Raw genomic sequence first — 16,511 nt, forward strand, 5'->3', positions numbered from 1 at the left:
GATAGTACGCATTGCAGGCTGAATGCCGAAAGAACGTCGTCGATCTTCTGCTGCCAACGCAGACGCACGTCCCTCCTTTGCACGGCCACCTGGAGCCCACGCGCTTCCTCCATCATCGTATCCATCACAACAGACATCGCCTACTCGGCAGCGCTCACGATCCAGAGGAATCGAATATTCGGATTGGACATCAGAAGATGACAACTGGTCTGAGTTGGAGCGGCGGAGAAGGGGCGAGCCATTACAAGTCAAACAAGGATCGTCTAGGGAGAAGCGGCAGCGAACCAAGGAAGCACCAGGTGCGTCGCCCTTGAAGAAGAACACTCGGCACTGTGGTGAGAACGAAAGGCACGCAGAGGTTACGCGCGACCATCGACGGAAGGATCGTCACAAACGCAAAGCATCAGAGCCTCCAGTATCGTATGATAAGGGAGATAAAGAACATGATCGTGCGAAGTACACGTCCGGATCGTCCGCCAATAGCGGCACGCAACTACTAAGTTCAAATGCTCTTTCCAAACTTAATGAGCAAAATGATATATCAGAATTTGAAGCGAAGCGTAAAGCGAGGAAGAAAAGAGAAAAAGAGTATGAGGAGCTAAAGAAGCAGAGTAAAAAGACAGAAGAACGAGGAAGACGAAAGAAGAACAGGGACGTCAGTGGTGCTATTCTTGAGGAAGGAAGGAGCGGTAAGAGGAAGAGGCGAAAGGAGCCAGCCGATCATTACGACGACTACGAAGAAAAACGAGAACTACGAAAAGAAAGCAAGAAACCTGTGACCAAGAAGAAGAGATGGCTGATCGTTGGTGCGATCGCCATCGTTCTGTTGATAATCATTGTTGTTGCGGCTGTCATCGCCAGCAAGAAAAAAGCAGGAGGAGCTAGTGGAGGTGACTCGAGCAACACTGCATCTTCGACGAGTGCCACACCTAAGAATGACTGCGACACAAGCGACATACCCGAATCAGTAAAGGGGACTTATTACGACGTGTCTACTTGGTTGGATACGTCCGACTTCAACTGTACATACACAGCAGAAACTGTTGGTGGTCTGCCACTCATTGGGTTGAAGTCCAAGTGGGATGATTCTGCTCAGGCAAATGCAAACACGCCCGCCCTCAACAAGCAATGGCAGTATGGCAAGATGCCAGTTAGAGGAACCAACGTTGGTGGATGGCTCAACCTCGAACCCTTTATCACACCCTCAATGTTCGACTATGCTGCCTCAGACAATGTTGTCGATGAATGGACTCTGTGTCAAAAACTTGGTAAATCGAATTGTGCCAGAACTCTTGAAAATCATTACGCGACATTTATAACGAAGGCAGACTTTCAGGGCATTAGAGACGCGGGGCTGGACCACGTGCGCATTCCTTTTGGTTACTGGGCTGTCAAGGCCTATGATGGAGATCCTTTCGTCCCTCAGATATCCTGGAGATATCTTCTTCGAGCCATCGAATGGTGTCGCGAATATGGATTGCGAGTGAATCTCGATCTTCACGCTGTGCCAGGATCCCAGAACGGTTGGGCTCACAGCGGACATCAAGGAACAATCAATTGGCTCAATGGCGCAGACGGGGATCTAAACGGTCAACGAAGTCTCGAAATTCATGACTCAATGTCCAAGTTCTTCGCTCAGGACCGTTACAAGAACGTCGTTACCTTGTACGGCCTCGTCAACGAGCCGAAGATGATAAACATGGACGACCCGTCAAAAGTAATCGCATGGAATCAGCAAGCCATTGACCTGGTCCGCAAGAATGGCATAGAACAACAATTGATCTTCGGTGATGGCTTCCTTGCACTCACGGAATGGGAAAATACAATGAAAGGGGTGGACGGTAAACTGATGATCGACACACATCAATACCAGATCTTCGACGTCGGCCAGCTAAAGTTGAAACATGCGGACAAAATCAACCTCGTCTGTTCCGGCTGGAAAGGGATTATAGTCGTCTCGAATAACCCAACTACTGGCTGGGGTCCTACGATCAATGGAGAGTGGTCCCAAGCTGACACGGACTGCACCCCCAACCTAAATAACGTCGGCGCCGGATCACGATGGGCTGGAAACCTGAATACAAATACTGGTGCAGGCGCCGTGAACGTAAATACACCCTCCTGCGCTTCTCCGCCTTGTCAATGTGGCCCAGCAAATGCCGATCCGGGACAATACACAGACCAGTACAAGAAGTTCCTCAAAATGTATGCAGAAGCTCAGATATTCGCTTTCGAGCAGGGACAAGGATGGTTCTATTGGACCTGGAAGACGGAGAGTGCAACGCAATGGAGTTGGAAACTTGGGTTGGCCGCTGGCATTCTCCCACAGAAAGCTTACGATCCTGAATTCAAGTGCGATAGTGCTGTGCCAAATTTCGACGGATTATCAGAGAGTTATTGAGGTAGAAATGGTAGAATTTTTTTGTCCCGGCAACGAACTCTTGCCCAGTAGCGAGCATCTAGCACGTTCATTGAAGGGATCCCTGCGCCGTAGCTAACCTAGTCCATGAGGATCTAAGACTTGGTAGTTTGATGGATATTTACAAATATGCATGCTGGCAGTCCAGACTATCGCCTTCCTGAGCGTCCCAGGTTCCTCTGTATATGCCCATCATTGTCCCACGGTCTTGTGTCCACTATTTGTACTCTGACATGTCGGAGGATCCTAGCCCTCTGGAGCCTGTCAAGATAGTCACCACCTGGAATACGTTGGAAGTTGGGATCATCACGAGTCATGCTTGATACAAAGCCCAAAATATCTGGCGATCGTGTCCCGTATCTGAAGACCATGCTGAGTACGCCACAAAGGAGTAGGATGACTGCGACGGCCATCGTGACAGTAACCCAGGCAATGTTTGCGATGAATACCTGTTCCGTGGGGGTCGTGGTCGCTGTTGTGTAGATGGTCGTGTAGCCGACACCCTCGCTGGCTGTAGTGTCGTTCAAGCCGAGTGCTAGCGCTGTTTTATCCTTGGAAGGCGACTGAGCAGTTGCACCAAGCTGATAAGACGCCTGATATGCTGTGTTGATGAGGCTGCCAAGACGTCGAGCTACTTTATCTCCAGTAATGTTACGATAGCTCAAACCACTATTGGAATTGTAGTCAAGTTGAAAAGGAGTATCGGAGCCGTAAACATACCAATCGACAGGAGAAACCATAGCAGAACGCATAGAGGAAGTGGCAATCGAAAGCCAGCTCAACAAATTATAAGGAGCAATTACACCCTCCGAATTGAATGGCCAGCCAGCATCTGATGCCGGCCAGGTGACGAGGCTTGAACGTCGCAATCTCCTGACTTGGCATACTGTTCCTATACATAACACATCTGATTCGACGTGCGTAACTTCCATGGTACAATTAAAGGCAGCTACCTCGATTATTCACTGTCAAGCGAGGCATTGATGACGTTGAACTTCGTCCGGGATATTGCGGTGGTTCTGTCCCAATTTGTATCCATCATAGATGAGTTCAGCGTAAGAGTATCCCTTGAAGTTGAAACAGTAGACGAGTTTGTATGATTCGCCCAGCCCATTCCCAGCAACCTTTCGGGTGATCAGGGACCTAGGCACCAACACCGGAGTCGATGGTGAAGAACTGTGGCCCTGACATATCAGATTGAAGTAAGTGGACTCCAGAGCAAAGTTCGTATCCAAGCCGTCCTTGGTTCCACTGATCACGATCCCAACCATGGAAGAATACGGCGCGTTATACTCGTCTTCCAAAAAGTCGTACCAACCGTTCTTATGATTGTTGGCCACATATGCAGGTACGTATTCGAGGAAGGGAATCTTGACGTTACCTCACAGACCCTGTCGTTTGACTCGCTGGATTGATAGTAGGGCGGCTTGAAAGATACCACTCAGGGTCGTGCCGCTTGAGGCCAGCGAGCTGGCTCCTCCGAAAGCGCCGCCCATTAAAGCAGAGCCAGTAGTGTTGGAGTAATAAATGCCTGTCTCATCGAGTGTGAAAATCTCACGTCGGGACTAGACGCGCAGCGAGCTCTGCCCGCCAAGAAGTGATAATGTCCACATCAAGACTACTGCACTGCTAAGGATGCCTAGACCGGGCAGTAGTACCGCTCGCTCAAGAGCAGCAAGTAACTTTTGAGAACCATTTAACTGTTCCAGAATGCCTAAGGAGCACCACGTTCGGCCTTCCACAAAGCGAAAGTTCTCATGAGCCTTCCAACAACAGCCGCAAAGACAATAGGAAAGAGGGTCGGTCCGAGCCTAGCCGCTTGCTCGATTGTTGAAATGGGTTTGCCGCTGACAGTAAGTGCTTGGAAAGTCAGAATCAAAAATAGGCAAGGCGACGCAGTCAGCAGGATATCGCCGACGAAGATTACTGTACCGAAGCCCAGCGGCTCGTTCCAAAAATGATGTGCTGGGGCTGAGCGAGGCTTGAACATTGTCTCTTGTCGGCCGCACGACGATTCGTCCAATTCAGCACCAGTATAGACCGTGGATGCCTCGATGGGTGCGTTCCTTGCCTGTAATGGTATTTCGTCGTTGAAACTGGAGATGCTCTGAGTCTCGTTGGTGGACACAGAGATGAAGGACCGAAATCGTAGAGTCATGATTGTGGTGTTGTCTTCTGGAGCGAGGCGGCGAATTGAGGTAAGCTTTATTACAGGAAGAAGCTGCCCGCCGCAGGTCTCCTTCAGATTCTGGCCCTGAATCGATACATTTTATCGTATACGGAAAAAGAGAGCCCGGCATGCTTAAAGGCTGAAGAGCAAGCAAGTGAGGAACGAGTCCTACGCGCTTGAGCTGACCACCACCAGCTAAATCCGCAAGTGGAAGCTATTCGACCCCTATCTGGCCAAAGACATATTGCCTTATTAGTAGTGTGTTCCGGGTGTGCTGGTCAATACCCTTGATCTCAGATCATGGCTGTGCATATCAGCCTTGGACAGCCCATCGTGGCAACTAATCGCCCAATCCGTTGAGTGATTGACACGCTGGTAGGTCGAGACAATTCAGTAGGTACAGTGGAAAGAAATGGCTATCGTGCACAAATAATAGGCGAAAGGAAAGAATGACTGTACAGGTATCAGCTATTGGCCTCAGGCAACCATGTATTGTCCTTCTGTCGGCTACATCGATCATGACGCATTGTAATAAACATTTCAACATTCAGCTTGAGCATAGTGCATGCACGGCAATACCTAGGCCGCAGGGTGCAAGCCGTGGATTTCAACATGACCATGGCTTAAAACACATGCCTCTATCCTGATTTTAAACTCAGCTAGAAGCTTCTTGGGATCATGGCGTCTGCCACGACGAACGCAGCTAAGAGAAAGATAGTGGTAGCTGGAGGAAATGGATTTCTAGGCTCGAGAATATGCAAGTATGCAGCAACAAGAGGATGGGATGTGGTATCGTTAAGGTAAAGTGAAATGCCACCACCCATCTGCATGTACGATCCTCCACTTCGTTACTCTCCACTGAATCAACCGGCTAAGCTCTGTCTATCTGCAGTCGCTCGGGAGAGCCTGTCTGGTCTTCAGTCTCCTCATCACCTCAGCCACCGCCATGGTCGAAAGACGTGCACTGGATCAAGGCCGATATCCTTAAGCCTGCGTCCTATGTGAATCACCTTGAAGGCACGTATGCGGTCGTGCATACAATGGGCATACTGCTGGAGGCAGACTACAAAGGAGTAGTCTCAGGTAAAGAATCGCCAATCTCTGGCCTGCGACGGGCCTTCTCGAGTACCAAGAAGGGCAGTGCCAGAAACCCGTTAGAGCGTGGTGAAGAGAAGAGCAGCGACGAGGGAATCGGCATAGGCGAGGCTGATGGCCAGATAACCTACGAGCTGATGAATCGTGACTCAGCATTGAGTCTTGCGACTGAAGCACAGGCGCAAGGTGTACCGACCTTTGCGTACATCTCTGCAGCGGCAGGAGCACCCATATTGCCTACACGGTACATCACGACGAAGCGGGAAGCTGAGTCGCTACTATCCACAAAATTCCCACAGATGCGCAGTCTCTTCTTTAGGCCTGGCTTCCTTTACGATTCGAGTCGTGCATTCACAATACCAATCATGGCTGCTGGAATGGTCGGAAATACAGTTAATGAGTGGTTGTTTAGAGGTGCACTGACAAGGCTTGTGGGAGCCGCTGTGGAAAAGCCTTTGAAGGCAGACATCGTAGCAGAGGCCGTGGTGGAGGGTATCGCTGAAGAGGAAGTCAGTGGTGTACAGCAAACAAGGCAGATCGAAGCTCTAGCGGCCAAGGCTTGGAGAAGAGGCATGCTATAGTCTTCAGTGCAGAAGTTGTCTGCAATGTGTGCCAGAATATAATTGATACAGATGTATAACGTTGTCACATTATTATTTAACACTACACATACTTCAAGATGTCTTATACAGACTTTGCTGTGCGAACGAATATATCAAATACGTATAAAACAGCCTGCCTGCGACCCTGGGCAGCTACAACTCCTGGCCCTTCAACTCCTTCTCCGTCCATTCCCATAACTTGTCACTCAGCACGTCGTGCTCATCTTTAGCAAGCCCACTGTCTTTCCCAGCCACACCAACAGGATGATAAAAAGTCCCATTCTTCACACCCTGGCCACCCTCTTGCTTCGCGACAGGCGCCACAGCGGCCCAGGTTTGGTTCAAAGCTCCTTGAGCAACCGACTTGCAAAACAGAGCTGCCATGATCTTGGTAGGGTAATACAACCAGCTACCGTAGCTGGCTAAAGGTCCACGGGTCAACTCTGTCTGCACGACACCGGGATGGACGCTGACACTGACGATCTCGGGATATCTTTTAGCCAGTGCTCGTGCATACAGGACGTTTGCAAGTTTGCTCTGACCGTACCTAGTCCAGGTGCTAAGACCACCCGAGTTGGGTGTCTTGAGTGAGTCGAACTTTATCCCGTCTGGTTTGGGAGCAAGTTGTTCACCTGCACTACTGAGGTTGACAATGCGCACTGAGCCAGTAGGAGCATCCTTAGCTGTCTTCTGCAACGTCGGTAGTAAGAGCTTGATCAGTAGAGAATGGCCAACATGGTTAGTACCGAATTGTACCTCATAGCCCTCGTTCGTGAGACCCTCTGGGCATGCCATTATACCCGCATTGTTCATGAGGATGTCGAGTCTATCACTTTCGCTGGTAAAGGTCTTCGCAGCTTTCTTGATGCTATCGAAAGATGTGAGATCACATTCAAGGAACCTGATCGTCGATTGTGCTGTGTCTGGCAGGGTGTCATTGATCTCTTTGATCGTCTGATCTGCTTTGGCCTTTGATCGAGCTGCCAGATAGATCGTGCGTGGGTTGTGTTTGGCAAGCTGGTGAAGAGACTCGCGGCCGAGTCCCACGTTCGCACCAGTAATGAGAATGACTATCAAGGTTTTAGAAGAGGTAAGTCTCTGGCGGCCAGCAGTCAATACCTTTGCCAGAAAGATCTGGTATATCTTTGTCGGGGCTGAAGTTAACCATTTTGCTGGAGCTAGTAGTATTCGAGTGATCTACTATCTCGTGTATGGCTCGATGATCTTGTCCGGCACAGTATGGCAGGAACGTGATATGCTCTGTACCTGCTATCTATTCGAAGTTATATAGAGTTGAGCGAAGCAGGGCCATAAATTGACCAAGGCCAATATTCCTCCGCCACCTCGTGACCTCAACGTTTGGTCGCAGTAGACCCGGCTGGTTTTACACATACTACGGCCGTTACCTCTCAGCCAGATACTCGTTCTGCTGCCATCACTTGAAGCATGGTCCAATCTGCATATGGAGAATGGTGCTGCCTTGTCACGCCTAGAAGGAGACGTGAATAGGATTGGTTTAATTCAACACCGGTCAGGCCACCCATATTTCTTTGCCCGAAGGTAGGAACCGTTACGTAGAAGAGGGAAAACTCCGAGTGCTTTCTGCTCACGGATTTTACATAAATCCGCTTCAGTCCTTCAATACCTATATAGTACCAGTAACAATATCTCTTTGCCGTTTCCTCGCATTAGCCACAAGCGAAGCCTTGTGACAAACTGTGACGATTTGAATAAGACGTCGCCTGCTGGAATCACGGACCATGGAGCCCGATATCTCTAAAAACCCAGGTGCAGAGAAATCAGGCAGCGTCATTCTCATACCTCGGAGAGAACAGACTCGATAGTGGAACCAATGTGAATGCGACAAGAATAAAGTCTTGCAGAAGTCCTCACTTAGCAGATGCGCCATCACCACTGCTTCACGATGAGTCTTGGATACGTGTGGCAAGCCATGAGTCGAACCATGTACACGTTTTGATACAAATCCAGCAATAAATATCCTCCGTGCTGCTGGTCAGTTGTGAACAGTCACTATGCTATAGAGCCCAATAGCTAGTACGGTGTTGTACAGTGGCTTGCAACGTTAGTGCTCGACCAACATGTTTTTGATGCCCTGCCAGTAGCCCGGCGTCACATGCTTCTCAATTTCTTCTTTGGTTAACCATTTGAACTCCTCGAGTTCGAAGGTGTTTTCCTTGAGATCAGCTTGCCCAGAAAATATTCTCGCCTTCATGAAGAAGGTCTTCTCTGCGTCAATCTCAGACGTGGTCGACGTTCCTGTAGCTGATGTCGATTCTGACTTGTTTTCAACATTTGGACGCTCGCTGTAGTGGCCGATCGGATGGTTTGCGACGAACCAAGTATTCATGTTGACACCACAGGCTGTAGCAAGGACCCGCTGCGCAGCCTGGAAACTAATCAGTATGTATTACACCACGAAATCGCAGTAGAAACATACCTCCTTCAACCCTTCCTTTCCATCTACATCACCACTTGGAAAGGTCCAAGCTCTTGTCATATCTTCGGCCTGGCTCTTATCTTTGGTCCGTACGAGCAGGTACAATGTCCGGCTCAGATTTCTTTCGAGGCTCTTTTGGTCGTTTTCCCGATCAGCGTCTGTGGCTCGCTTCAGGCCGGCTAATTTTGTGTCGCTCTCGTTAGCGTTATCTCCTAGAAACTCTGACTGTCTGCCTTCTTCATCGAGCAGCTGTTCAACAATGTGTTGCTGATCTGCACTTTTGTCTCCCACAAGCGCCTCATCGTTCCAATTGTCCTTTGCATAGGCATTGTATTTTCCAAGGTCACGAGCCGCAACACCACCTCGCTCTCGTCGCCTCGTTCGCCAATGCTCGAATGCTGGAGTGCCGCGCTTATAATGAAAGTATTGTGTAAAAGGTAGAACAAGTCTCTCGTTAAGTCGCCGCTGGTACAAGTAGAAGGCTGTTTCGAATGGATGAGGATCAGGAGTGATGAGCGGTGGACGTGATACGACGACTCCTGCTTTGACAATTATGCGCGGCTGCTGTAAGCTCGAGGGAGCTGGTTCGTCTGGAGATACTTGGCTTATTGGAGGTGATTCGATCGTAGCTTGCGCTGTAGCTGTTGATGCATAACGTGCTTGAGCAATGTGCCTGCGACACGATCCGCACATGTGCTGTCGCGATAATGGTTTTTCTGTTTACATCAGCTGGAAGCGCACAACATCTTCGGGAAAACATACGAAGCAAATCAAACAGCGAAGCAACTCCTCTTGATCGTGGTGCCATGCTGTAGTCTGAACTTTGGACAACTTGCAATTCGACATTCAAAAACGTCCCTATCAAAGATGACCTTGAGGGATCACGACTGTGGATACTGCTTACCTAAATTGATGGTCGCCAATCCTTTTCGAAGACTTCTTTCTCACATTGCATCTCACCTTGTACGACATATTTTGTGTCAATTGCCAACATTTCCGAGTTACTAAAAGGTGTACGAAGAACAGCGCAAACGCTGGTATACTATATAATGTTTGCAGGCATCTATTCCTTATCGTCAATTACTCTCACGACTCTTCGTCGTTCTTACAGTTCTTGATCATTTCACTGATGCCCAGACCAACACAGAGGAGTCTTTCGCTAGCAGGACCATATGCAATCTTTCAGGGTACTGTTAGATAGATACTCCTAACATTCGATGTAGTTGCTGGCTTTCGAACGGTTCCTGGCCGTGAATCGTGACAGTGTGCAGATGATCATTCTTCAGTGCCTGGACTCACTCAATACGGCTATTTTATTCGAAAGCTACCCATTCCGTATCATGACCTCCACCTGCACAGGCTGCCTTCATCGATCTCAAAATAAGCACGGCCCTGCTCGACATACAGGATTGACCTGCATCCTATAGAACCAACCTCGATAGATGTATGCAGAAAACGGTCTAAACCCAAACAGGACGTGCACAACGTCGATTTTGTATCTAAAATCACTACACAAACAGGCAGTCTTGGAGCACGCAGTGAACTTGACCATCTTATTGCCATGCCAATAGCCAGGTTTCTATTGTTCTACATAGGCACCATCAAAGGGTTCATTACGTTTGCTCCACCATCCTGTTGAGCTGTTAGCATGCTGGTCTTACTGCCTGTTCTGTTCGGGTCATACTTACAACGACTAGGTTGGCGCCAGTAATATACGACGAGAAGCCTGAAGCAAGAAAACCGGCCACTCTCCCTACCTCAGCAGGTAGTCCAGCTCTCTCCAGTCCTATGGCATTCTTTTGTACCTCCGGACTTTGCAGTTGAGCAGGAGGTAATTGTGCACTCATGCCTTTCATATCAAGTCCCTGCAGACTGACGCCCATGTCAATTTGACCAGGGGATATGCAATTTATCCTTACACCTGTTCCCTTTAATGTTGCCACACCTGCTCTTACCACGCCCAATGCCGCGTGTGAACTCATGGTGAAACAGGGTCCCCAACAACCGCCATATTGAGAGGCAGTGCTACTTATCACGATAATGCTGCCATACCTTTGATCTTTTGGAGCAGCATTAGGATATGATCCCTTTTTAGTAGTCTTTTCCATTGCATGTGGTGCATACTTCAGCGCGAAGAATGGTGCTAAGCTGTTAGCTTCGAAGCACTTCTGCAGATCTTGTGGTGTTGTGGCATCGATGGAAGCTGGTCCCAGTAAACCGCTCGAGGTTACCCAGACATCAATCCTTCCATACGCATTCAACGCCTCGTCAATCAATACAAGCGTATCGTGCTCGCTAGATATTGAGTAGGGATAGTCGATCACCTTCGTACTAGGGTGTTGTTTGTTCAGGTTCGAGTACTCGGGTGAGGTTGAGGAATCGTGGCAGGCATAAACGACCGCAGCGCCATGAGCTGTAAATAGTTAGCCAGCCACTATCAATATATCGACATATACTTGCTTGCCAGCTCGGCCACGACTGCACTTCCAACAGGCTTATCAGCTCCAGTAACAATACAGACGAAGCCATAGAGCTTGCCGTCCGGTCGATAAGGACTGAAATGATCAGATTCTGCCTCCATGGTAAGAGCTGGTGACATGGTGGAAGGGCACACAAGGGCTAAAGGCGGTTCGATTATTCTTCCGTACAAACGATCCTAAATTGTTAGCTAGTCAACTGACCACCGAGGAGAACCTGAGTTAGTCGGAAAAATCACAGTCTGATATCGTTACTGGTAGCATTATGTATTGAGATCAGCTGCCCACGCTGAAGAAAAACGCCTTTTCCATGGAATCTGAGGTTGACTTGAAGCACAGTATAGCAGGTACTGCTCAATCCAATCAAAACAGCCAGAATACTGATAGTCAGGACCTGGGACCACCACGCGTGGAGATATACAGCTTGTAATCGTATGGGTTGAATGGTTGATAGGGCTAGAGCTTATCGAGAACGTGCAATTGGGTGAAGTTTGGTGCCTGAGGCTACTCCGTATAGAATTCGACCTTAGTTCAGCATATCTTTTACCCGATGGTACTTGTATCATGTGCAAATCCAGAATAGTCAGTACACTTGAAGATGTATCAGCTCAACAGGCTGTCGGCGAATGCATGCAGACCCAGTTACAAGAAGGCCGACGAAGCATCCAAGGCCTGTCTCGTTGTGTTGCGGCATCTTCACAGAGATCTTGACAGCATCTCCAGTGGGTGGTCGTGACCCTCGACTGCCGCCCACTACTATGTGTAGGGCTTAGCCTGCAAATATCTTTCGAGAGTGAGACCTTTACCACAATGGCTAGAATGGTCAAACCAGGTACGAGCAATATCGCTGCCATCGTCAGCGACTTCAGCGTCGGTGCACGAACTGTGACATAATCTCGTGAGGAGATATGACGATATGGCGGCAGGCGGCGAAAAAAAGCAGTAAAACTCCGAGTAGAAGAAGGTTGGAGCTCTGAGGGGCACTTGCATGGTAGAGTACACTGATGCAAATCGGTTGATCTGGCCCGGTAACTGCTCGGAGACTGTCCTTGATTCAGCATATCAGCAGTATGAGCGACTCGAGGATTCGATTTCTCCTCTGCTGTACAATTGGCAGTTGTACGGCATGTTCTAATGGGACAGAGCAAAGCTCTAAAAGCAAAAAGATATTTCTGCAGGAAAGCTGGAATGGTACCTGAAAGGTTACTGCTGTGTAGCCAGTAGGAAGACAGGAAAAGCTGAGGTCCATGAGGTTGAAGGGAAGAGCTGCCAGGAAGCTGGCAGAGCTCCATTGACCGAATCACGACTGCAGGAAAAGAAGTTAGTGGTGCCGAACAGAGTTATAGGCTGGTTCATCAAGCTTATTCCTGGTCTCCCAGTGGCAGCTGCTCCGTCCTTACGTTTTCTATGCTCCAGCCGGCACCAGTGCATGCCTTAAGGTGCTGGAAGTGACCGCCCTAAGCTTACCCTGTCGGTTCGTCTGCCTCACACAACAAACACATTTTCACCTCTTTTCATCTTTGTAAACGATAGACTCTCCCCTCCGTACTCACATCTGCAGACGTTGCGGGTCAAGGTCTGGGTGTCAACAATTCGAAAACAGACACTCCTTCCCTGCCTGAGAGATGTGAACATGAAAGCCGCACCCTCGAACCTCAACCTCTCGTCATCGTCTCGTTTGGGTCAAGCTTGAGAGGGCAGAGCCCGATTCATGCCGACAGCCTTTTCTACCGCGTTTTCCTCGATTTGTGTATAGACAACAACACCGAAATATTATGCCACCAAAGCCCACAACTTCAGGCGCAGGCTCTTTTGGAGGAGATGCCGATCTCGAAGTCGTGTGCCCACTGGCCAACCAGGATGGCTCGCAATGCCGTAAAAGATGCATTGGAGTATGCTACCCGACTACAGTGACCTATACTAGCAAACAACTGACAACGTGCGCAACAGGAAAAGCGCTACCGCTCCATGCAGGAGCATATTCGACGCGCCCACCCGAACTACTACATCCCAAAACTGCCAGCAACCGAGGAGAGTTTTCAGTTAATGATCAATACACCTCCTTCAGAGCGACCACAACTACCACCCACGATAACCACTCCTTCTCGGAAGGGTCCTTGTATGTTTGTGGCCGAGTCGCGACAGAATCAGATGGACTAAGACATGAACAGCAGATTTGAGTGAAGAAAACCCTTATGCTGCAGATATTAGCATCTCAGAACAATCAATCCTTATGCCCCCTTCCGACGCTCACGCTGCCGTAGCATTGGCACAGTTGCATGGTGGGGACTCTGATTATGTGAGTGGCCCAGGATGTGGACGGCGACGAGACGCGTGCTTACGTATGACAGGAAGGGTACGAAGACTCGAGCTATTACAGAGGCTTACCATCTATACATGACACGTTACCACCCTTCCAACCGTCAACCCGAGAGTTATTGCCATCAGTGTTACCATCACCTACAGGAAGATATACGTCCCTACCACCGATACAACGGCGCGACAAGAAACAGCGCCCACGAAAGCCCTCTGTCGCAGAACACGCACGAGCAGGAAAACACGACAGGGACAGGTCGAAAGACTTCTCTCTCAAGGAATTTTCGCGACGCTTATCCGAAGAAGGTCGAAAAGCCATGTCTGCAGAACCACCGACCGCAGCATGGATGCAGGGCAAGAGGTGGGAAGATCTGATTGAGGCTGCGACGTCTGCCACCGAAGCCGATGATGATCGAGATCTTACTCCTGTAAGTCAGATGACATTTTTTGATTGTCCTCTGTTCACTTGTTGTTGCCAAGAGATCGAAATATTATAATAGTCTATTATTGTTGTCCATGTTACGTGCACTACGAATTGGGATGGATGGGAAAGGATCTTATCAATGTCACTGGTTCGGTGTGCACAAGCTTGCGAAAAGCAAGCATCGAACATGGCATGGCAATTGTGTCTATTACTGTCACTACCACAAAATGTTGTTACGAGCGAAACCTTTACGATACCCAAGATCACAAGTACAAACATCATCGTGGACTTGACAGCGACATGGGTCCTGAGGCCTGGTTCCTGATTCCAATCTCAGGCCTCATGCCTGGGAAAACTTTATTCACATCCACGCGCCTAATTAATCTGTACACCAACCTCCTCAATTTTACTGTTTGCGTTAGGCTATCGATAAGTTATTGTTTCTTTTCAAGTTTGCGCATTTTGATGGCCAACCTTGCTGACTAGCCTTGGCGCTTCTTATAGATGCCTCAGTCGCCGAAATTCCCGCCCGCCTCCACTGGTCCGTCCGCTGCTGGTGTAGCGAGTCATGCAGGTCAAATGGGTGGCGGAATTGATGGAGGGAGTACTCACAAGCGATCATCCTTACCGCCTGGCTTCCGGCCGCTTGGCCATTTACAGCTCCAACCACACCATTCAACCTTCAACGCATCTCCGCTCCAACAAACGCTCACGCCGCCGCCGCCTGATCTCACAGGCCCTAACGATCCTGAGCCTTTTCCCACTGTCGAGTCCATCGAAAGTGCGGGCTCAGGTCACCAGTTCCATATCCCAAGGTCGGGTCTACCTACTTCGGCATCATCTAACGAGGACACTAGTCCTTTACAGTATCACAGTCATCCATATCAGCACTCGCAGACCTCGTCATTTGGCAGCAAAGCAGACTTACTCGAGATTTACTGCGCGAATTGTGGTCGGCCCGTCCGACTGGTTACAGCATCTGCATGCACAGAGTGTATCTGTGGTGTGTGCAGTGATTGCGTTGGCCAGATCATCAGCAGCCCCGTCATCGCCATCCAACCAGGAAGTGCACCAATGCGTCGCGGCTGCCCCCGCTGCGGAGTTATGGGCGGGAAGTGGAAGCGATTTCAACTTGACTTCCGATAACAGCATGTGTAGATTTTGTCTGACGGCATCGATTGGCGTGCCATGCGCCAGCGTGCATGAACACAACGAAATTTACGTTTAGCCAACATAGCCGAGTATGAGCAAGGCGCTCTCGTATTTGCAGCAATGCCCCCGAGACATGAGACCAAGCTAAAAGACTACCCGTTCTTTGGACACTGTTCAATGGCTGCAGGATGCTCCTCTTCCGGGGACGTGCAGGCATGCCTGGTCATGCACACCAAGACACGATGGAGTCCATGGCTTCAAGGTACTCAATCTAGTGACTACCGAGAAATGCCGCATCCTGAACGACGGCAGTAAGAGATAAATTGCGCAAAGTGCCGTAAAGTTCCGATTGTGTGAAGCCGGATCACAACCGTGACGATGTGGCCGATTGTCTGCTCGCCATACCATATGCGACCAAGCGAGGCGGTGTCTTGGTCGAGATGTCATGGTGTGAGTGAAAAGAAATTAGAGCGGGCCTTTGTGAGACTCTCAAACGCGATTCAACGGTGAGTCGCGAAAAAATACCCAAAGACGAACGCGTTTAGCATCGAAGCGGGGAACACACCTGTCTAAGCTCGTATGGTCTTCGAGCTGCAAGCCACCTCATGCAAATGAACGAAGAGCTGAAAGCCATTAGCTAGTGCCACAGTCAATGGCCGAACAAATGGGAGACGTGGCGCGAGCTGCCATCAGCACTTGTCTGCAATGCTCATGCATGAATTTCGAATGTGGCAGGATCAGCATATGGCAATCAAATACCAAGACGCCGATGAGATCACCTTCAATCTAGTGACTCGCAACAAAGATGATCCAGCCAATCTGAATCAGCGACTGACGCTTCGTGTCGCTACTAGGCATGCTTACCAAGTCCAAGTAAACATCGCTAGATTATCTGCTCTATATGTACCCGCGGAGAGACTTGATAAATGCCCACTACCTCATTGCTTAAGAATGTTTGTAATGTATCAGAACGCCTGTCAGTGATCACCACATAGTCTTGTCAGCTGATTTGACATGACGAATACCCTCGGCCACTGAGCCTCGATATCTCATTTGAACACTGATCTTTTCTGAAAACGTTGCTTGAGTTTTGGACTAGGAATAACGCTTTCTCTTGTAGGAAATTGTTCAAACTCGCGAAGTAGCTTAACGTCACGCCCAGCCGGCTATCTTTGTTGTGCTTGCCGGATCCTAATCCATCAATTTCCACCTGAGATCGTGATCCTGAAGACAAGGTAAACTCTCGTGTTTCTCATTATTGGTGTCAAGCCAATGTGGGAAAGGATGAACCACACGTGATTCAGCGCAATCATGCCTGCCCACACACGAAGAATCTCTCTGCTATCAATTTTGCGGCAACGGAACAACATCCGAACGTCCAGTATGTACCTGCTACCA

At 49.2% G+C, this 16,511-nt stretch overlaps 6 protein-coding genes across 6 annotated transcripts; 3 read left to right on the forward strand and 3 right to left on the reverse strand.

Annotated features, from left to right (window-relative positions):
* Positions 1-22: 22 nt before the first annotated feature.
* On the forward strand, positions 23-2,401 carry LTR64_002610 (uncharacterized protein; the record flags this gene model as incomplete). The annotated part of the gene is made up of 2 exons (XM_064896979.1): positions 23-1,268; positions 1,329-2,401. 2 exons carry the CDS (start codon positions 23-25, stop codon positions 2,399-2,401), a joined length of 2,319 nt encoding a protein of 772 aa, XP_064755929.1.
* Positions 2,402-2,568: 167 nt separating this feature from the next.
* On the reverse strand, positions 2,569-3,171 carry LTR64_002611 (uncharacterized protein; the record flags this gene model as incomplete). Its single annotated transcript, XM_064896980.1, has 2 exons — positions 2,569-3,088; positions 3,140-3,171. 2 exons carry the CDS (start codon positions 3,169-3,171, stop codon positions 2,569-2,571), a joined length of 552 nt encoding a protein of 183 aa, XP_064755930.1.
* Positions 3,172-5,267: 2,096 nt separating this feature from the next.
* Positions 5,268-6,265, forward strand: LTR64_002612 (uncharacterized protein; the record flags this gene model as incomplete). Its single annotated transcript, XM_064896981.1, has 2 exons — positions 5,268-5,389; positions 5,482-6,265. 2 exons carry the CDS (start codon positions 5,268-5,270, stop codon positions 6,263-6,265), a joined length of 906 nt encoding a protein of 301 aa, XP_064755931.1.
* A 174-nt stretch (positions 6,266-6,439) lies between these two features.
* LTR64_002613 (uncharacterized protein) lies at positions 6,440-7,454 on the reverse strand (the record flags this gene model as incomplete). Its single annotated transcript, XM_064896982.1, has 2 exons — positions 6,440-7,356; positions 7,406-7,454. The coding sequence occupies 2 exons, from the start codon at positions 7,452-7,454 to the stop codon at positions 6,440-6,442; spliced, it is 966 nt and encodes a 321-aa protein (XP_064755932.1).
* Positions 7,455-8,369: 915 nt separating this feature from the next.
* Positions 8,370-9,437, reverse strand: LTR64_002614 (uncharacterized protein; the record flags this gene model as incomplete). Its single annotated transcript, XM_064896983.1, has 2 exons — positions 8,370-8,693; positions 8,745-9,437. The coding sequence occupies 2 exons, from the start codon at positions 9,435-9,437 to the stop codon at positions 8,370-8,372; spliced, it is 1,017 nt and encodes a 338-aa protein (XP_064755933.1).
* Positions 9,438-12,996: 3,559 nt separating this feature from the next.
* Positions 12,997-13,381, forward strand: LTR64_002615 (uncharacterized protein; the record flags this gene model as incomplete). Its single annotated transcript, XM_064896984.1, has 2 exons — positions 12,997-13,113; positions 13,172-13,381. The coding sequence occupies 2 exons, from the start codon at positions 12,997-12,999 to the stop codon at positions 13,379-13,381; spliced, it is 327 nt and encodes a 108-aa protein (XP_064755934.1).
* Between the last annotated feature and the right edge of the window lie 3,130 nt (positions 13,382-16,511).

The sequence above is a fragment of the Lithohypha guttulata genome, assembly GCF_036872675.1.
Source record: "Lithohypha guttulata strain CCFEE 5908 chromosome Unknown scaffold_2, whole genome shotgun sequence".
Classification (NCBI taxonomy): Eukaryota; Fungi; Ascomycota; class Eurotiomycetes; order Chaetothyriales; family Trichomeriaceae; genus Lithohypha; species Lithohypha guttulata.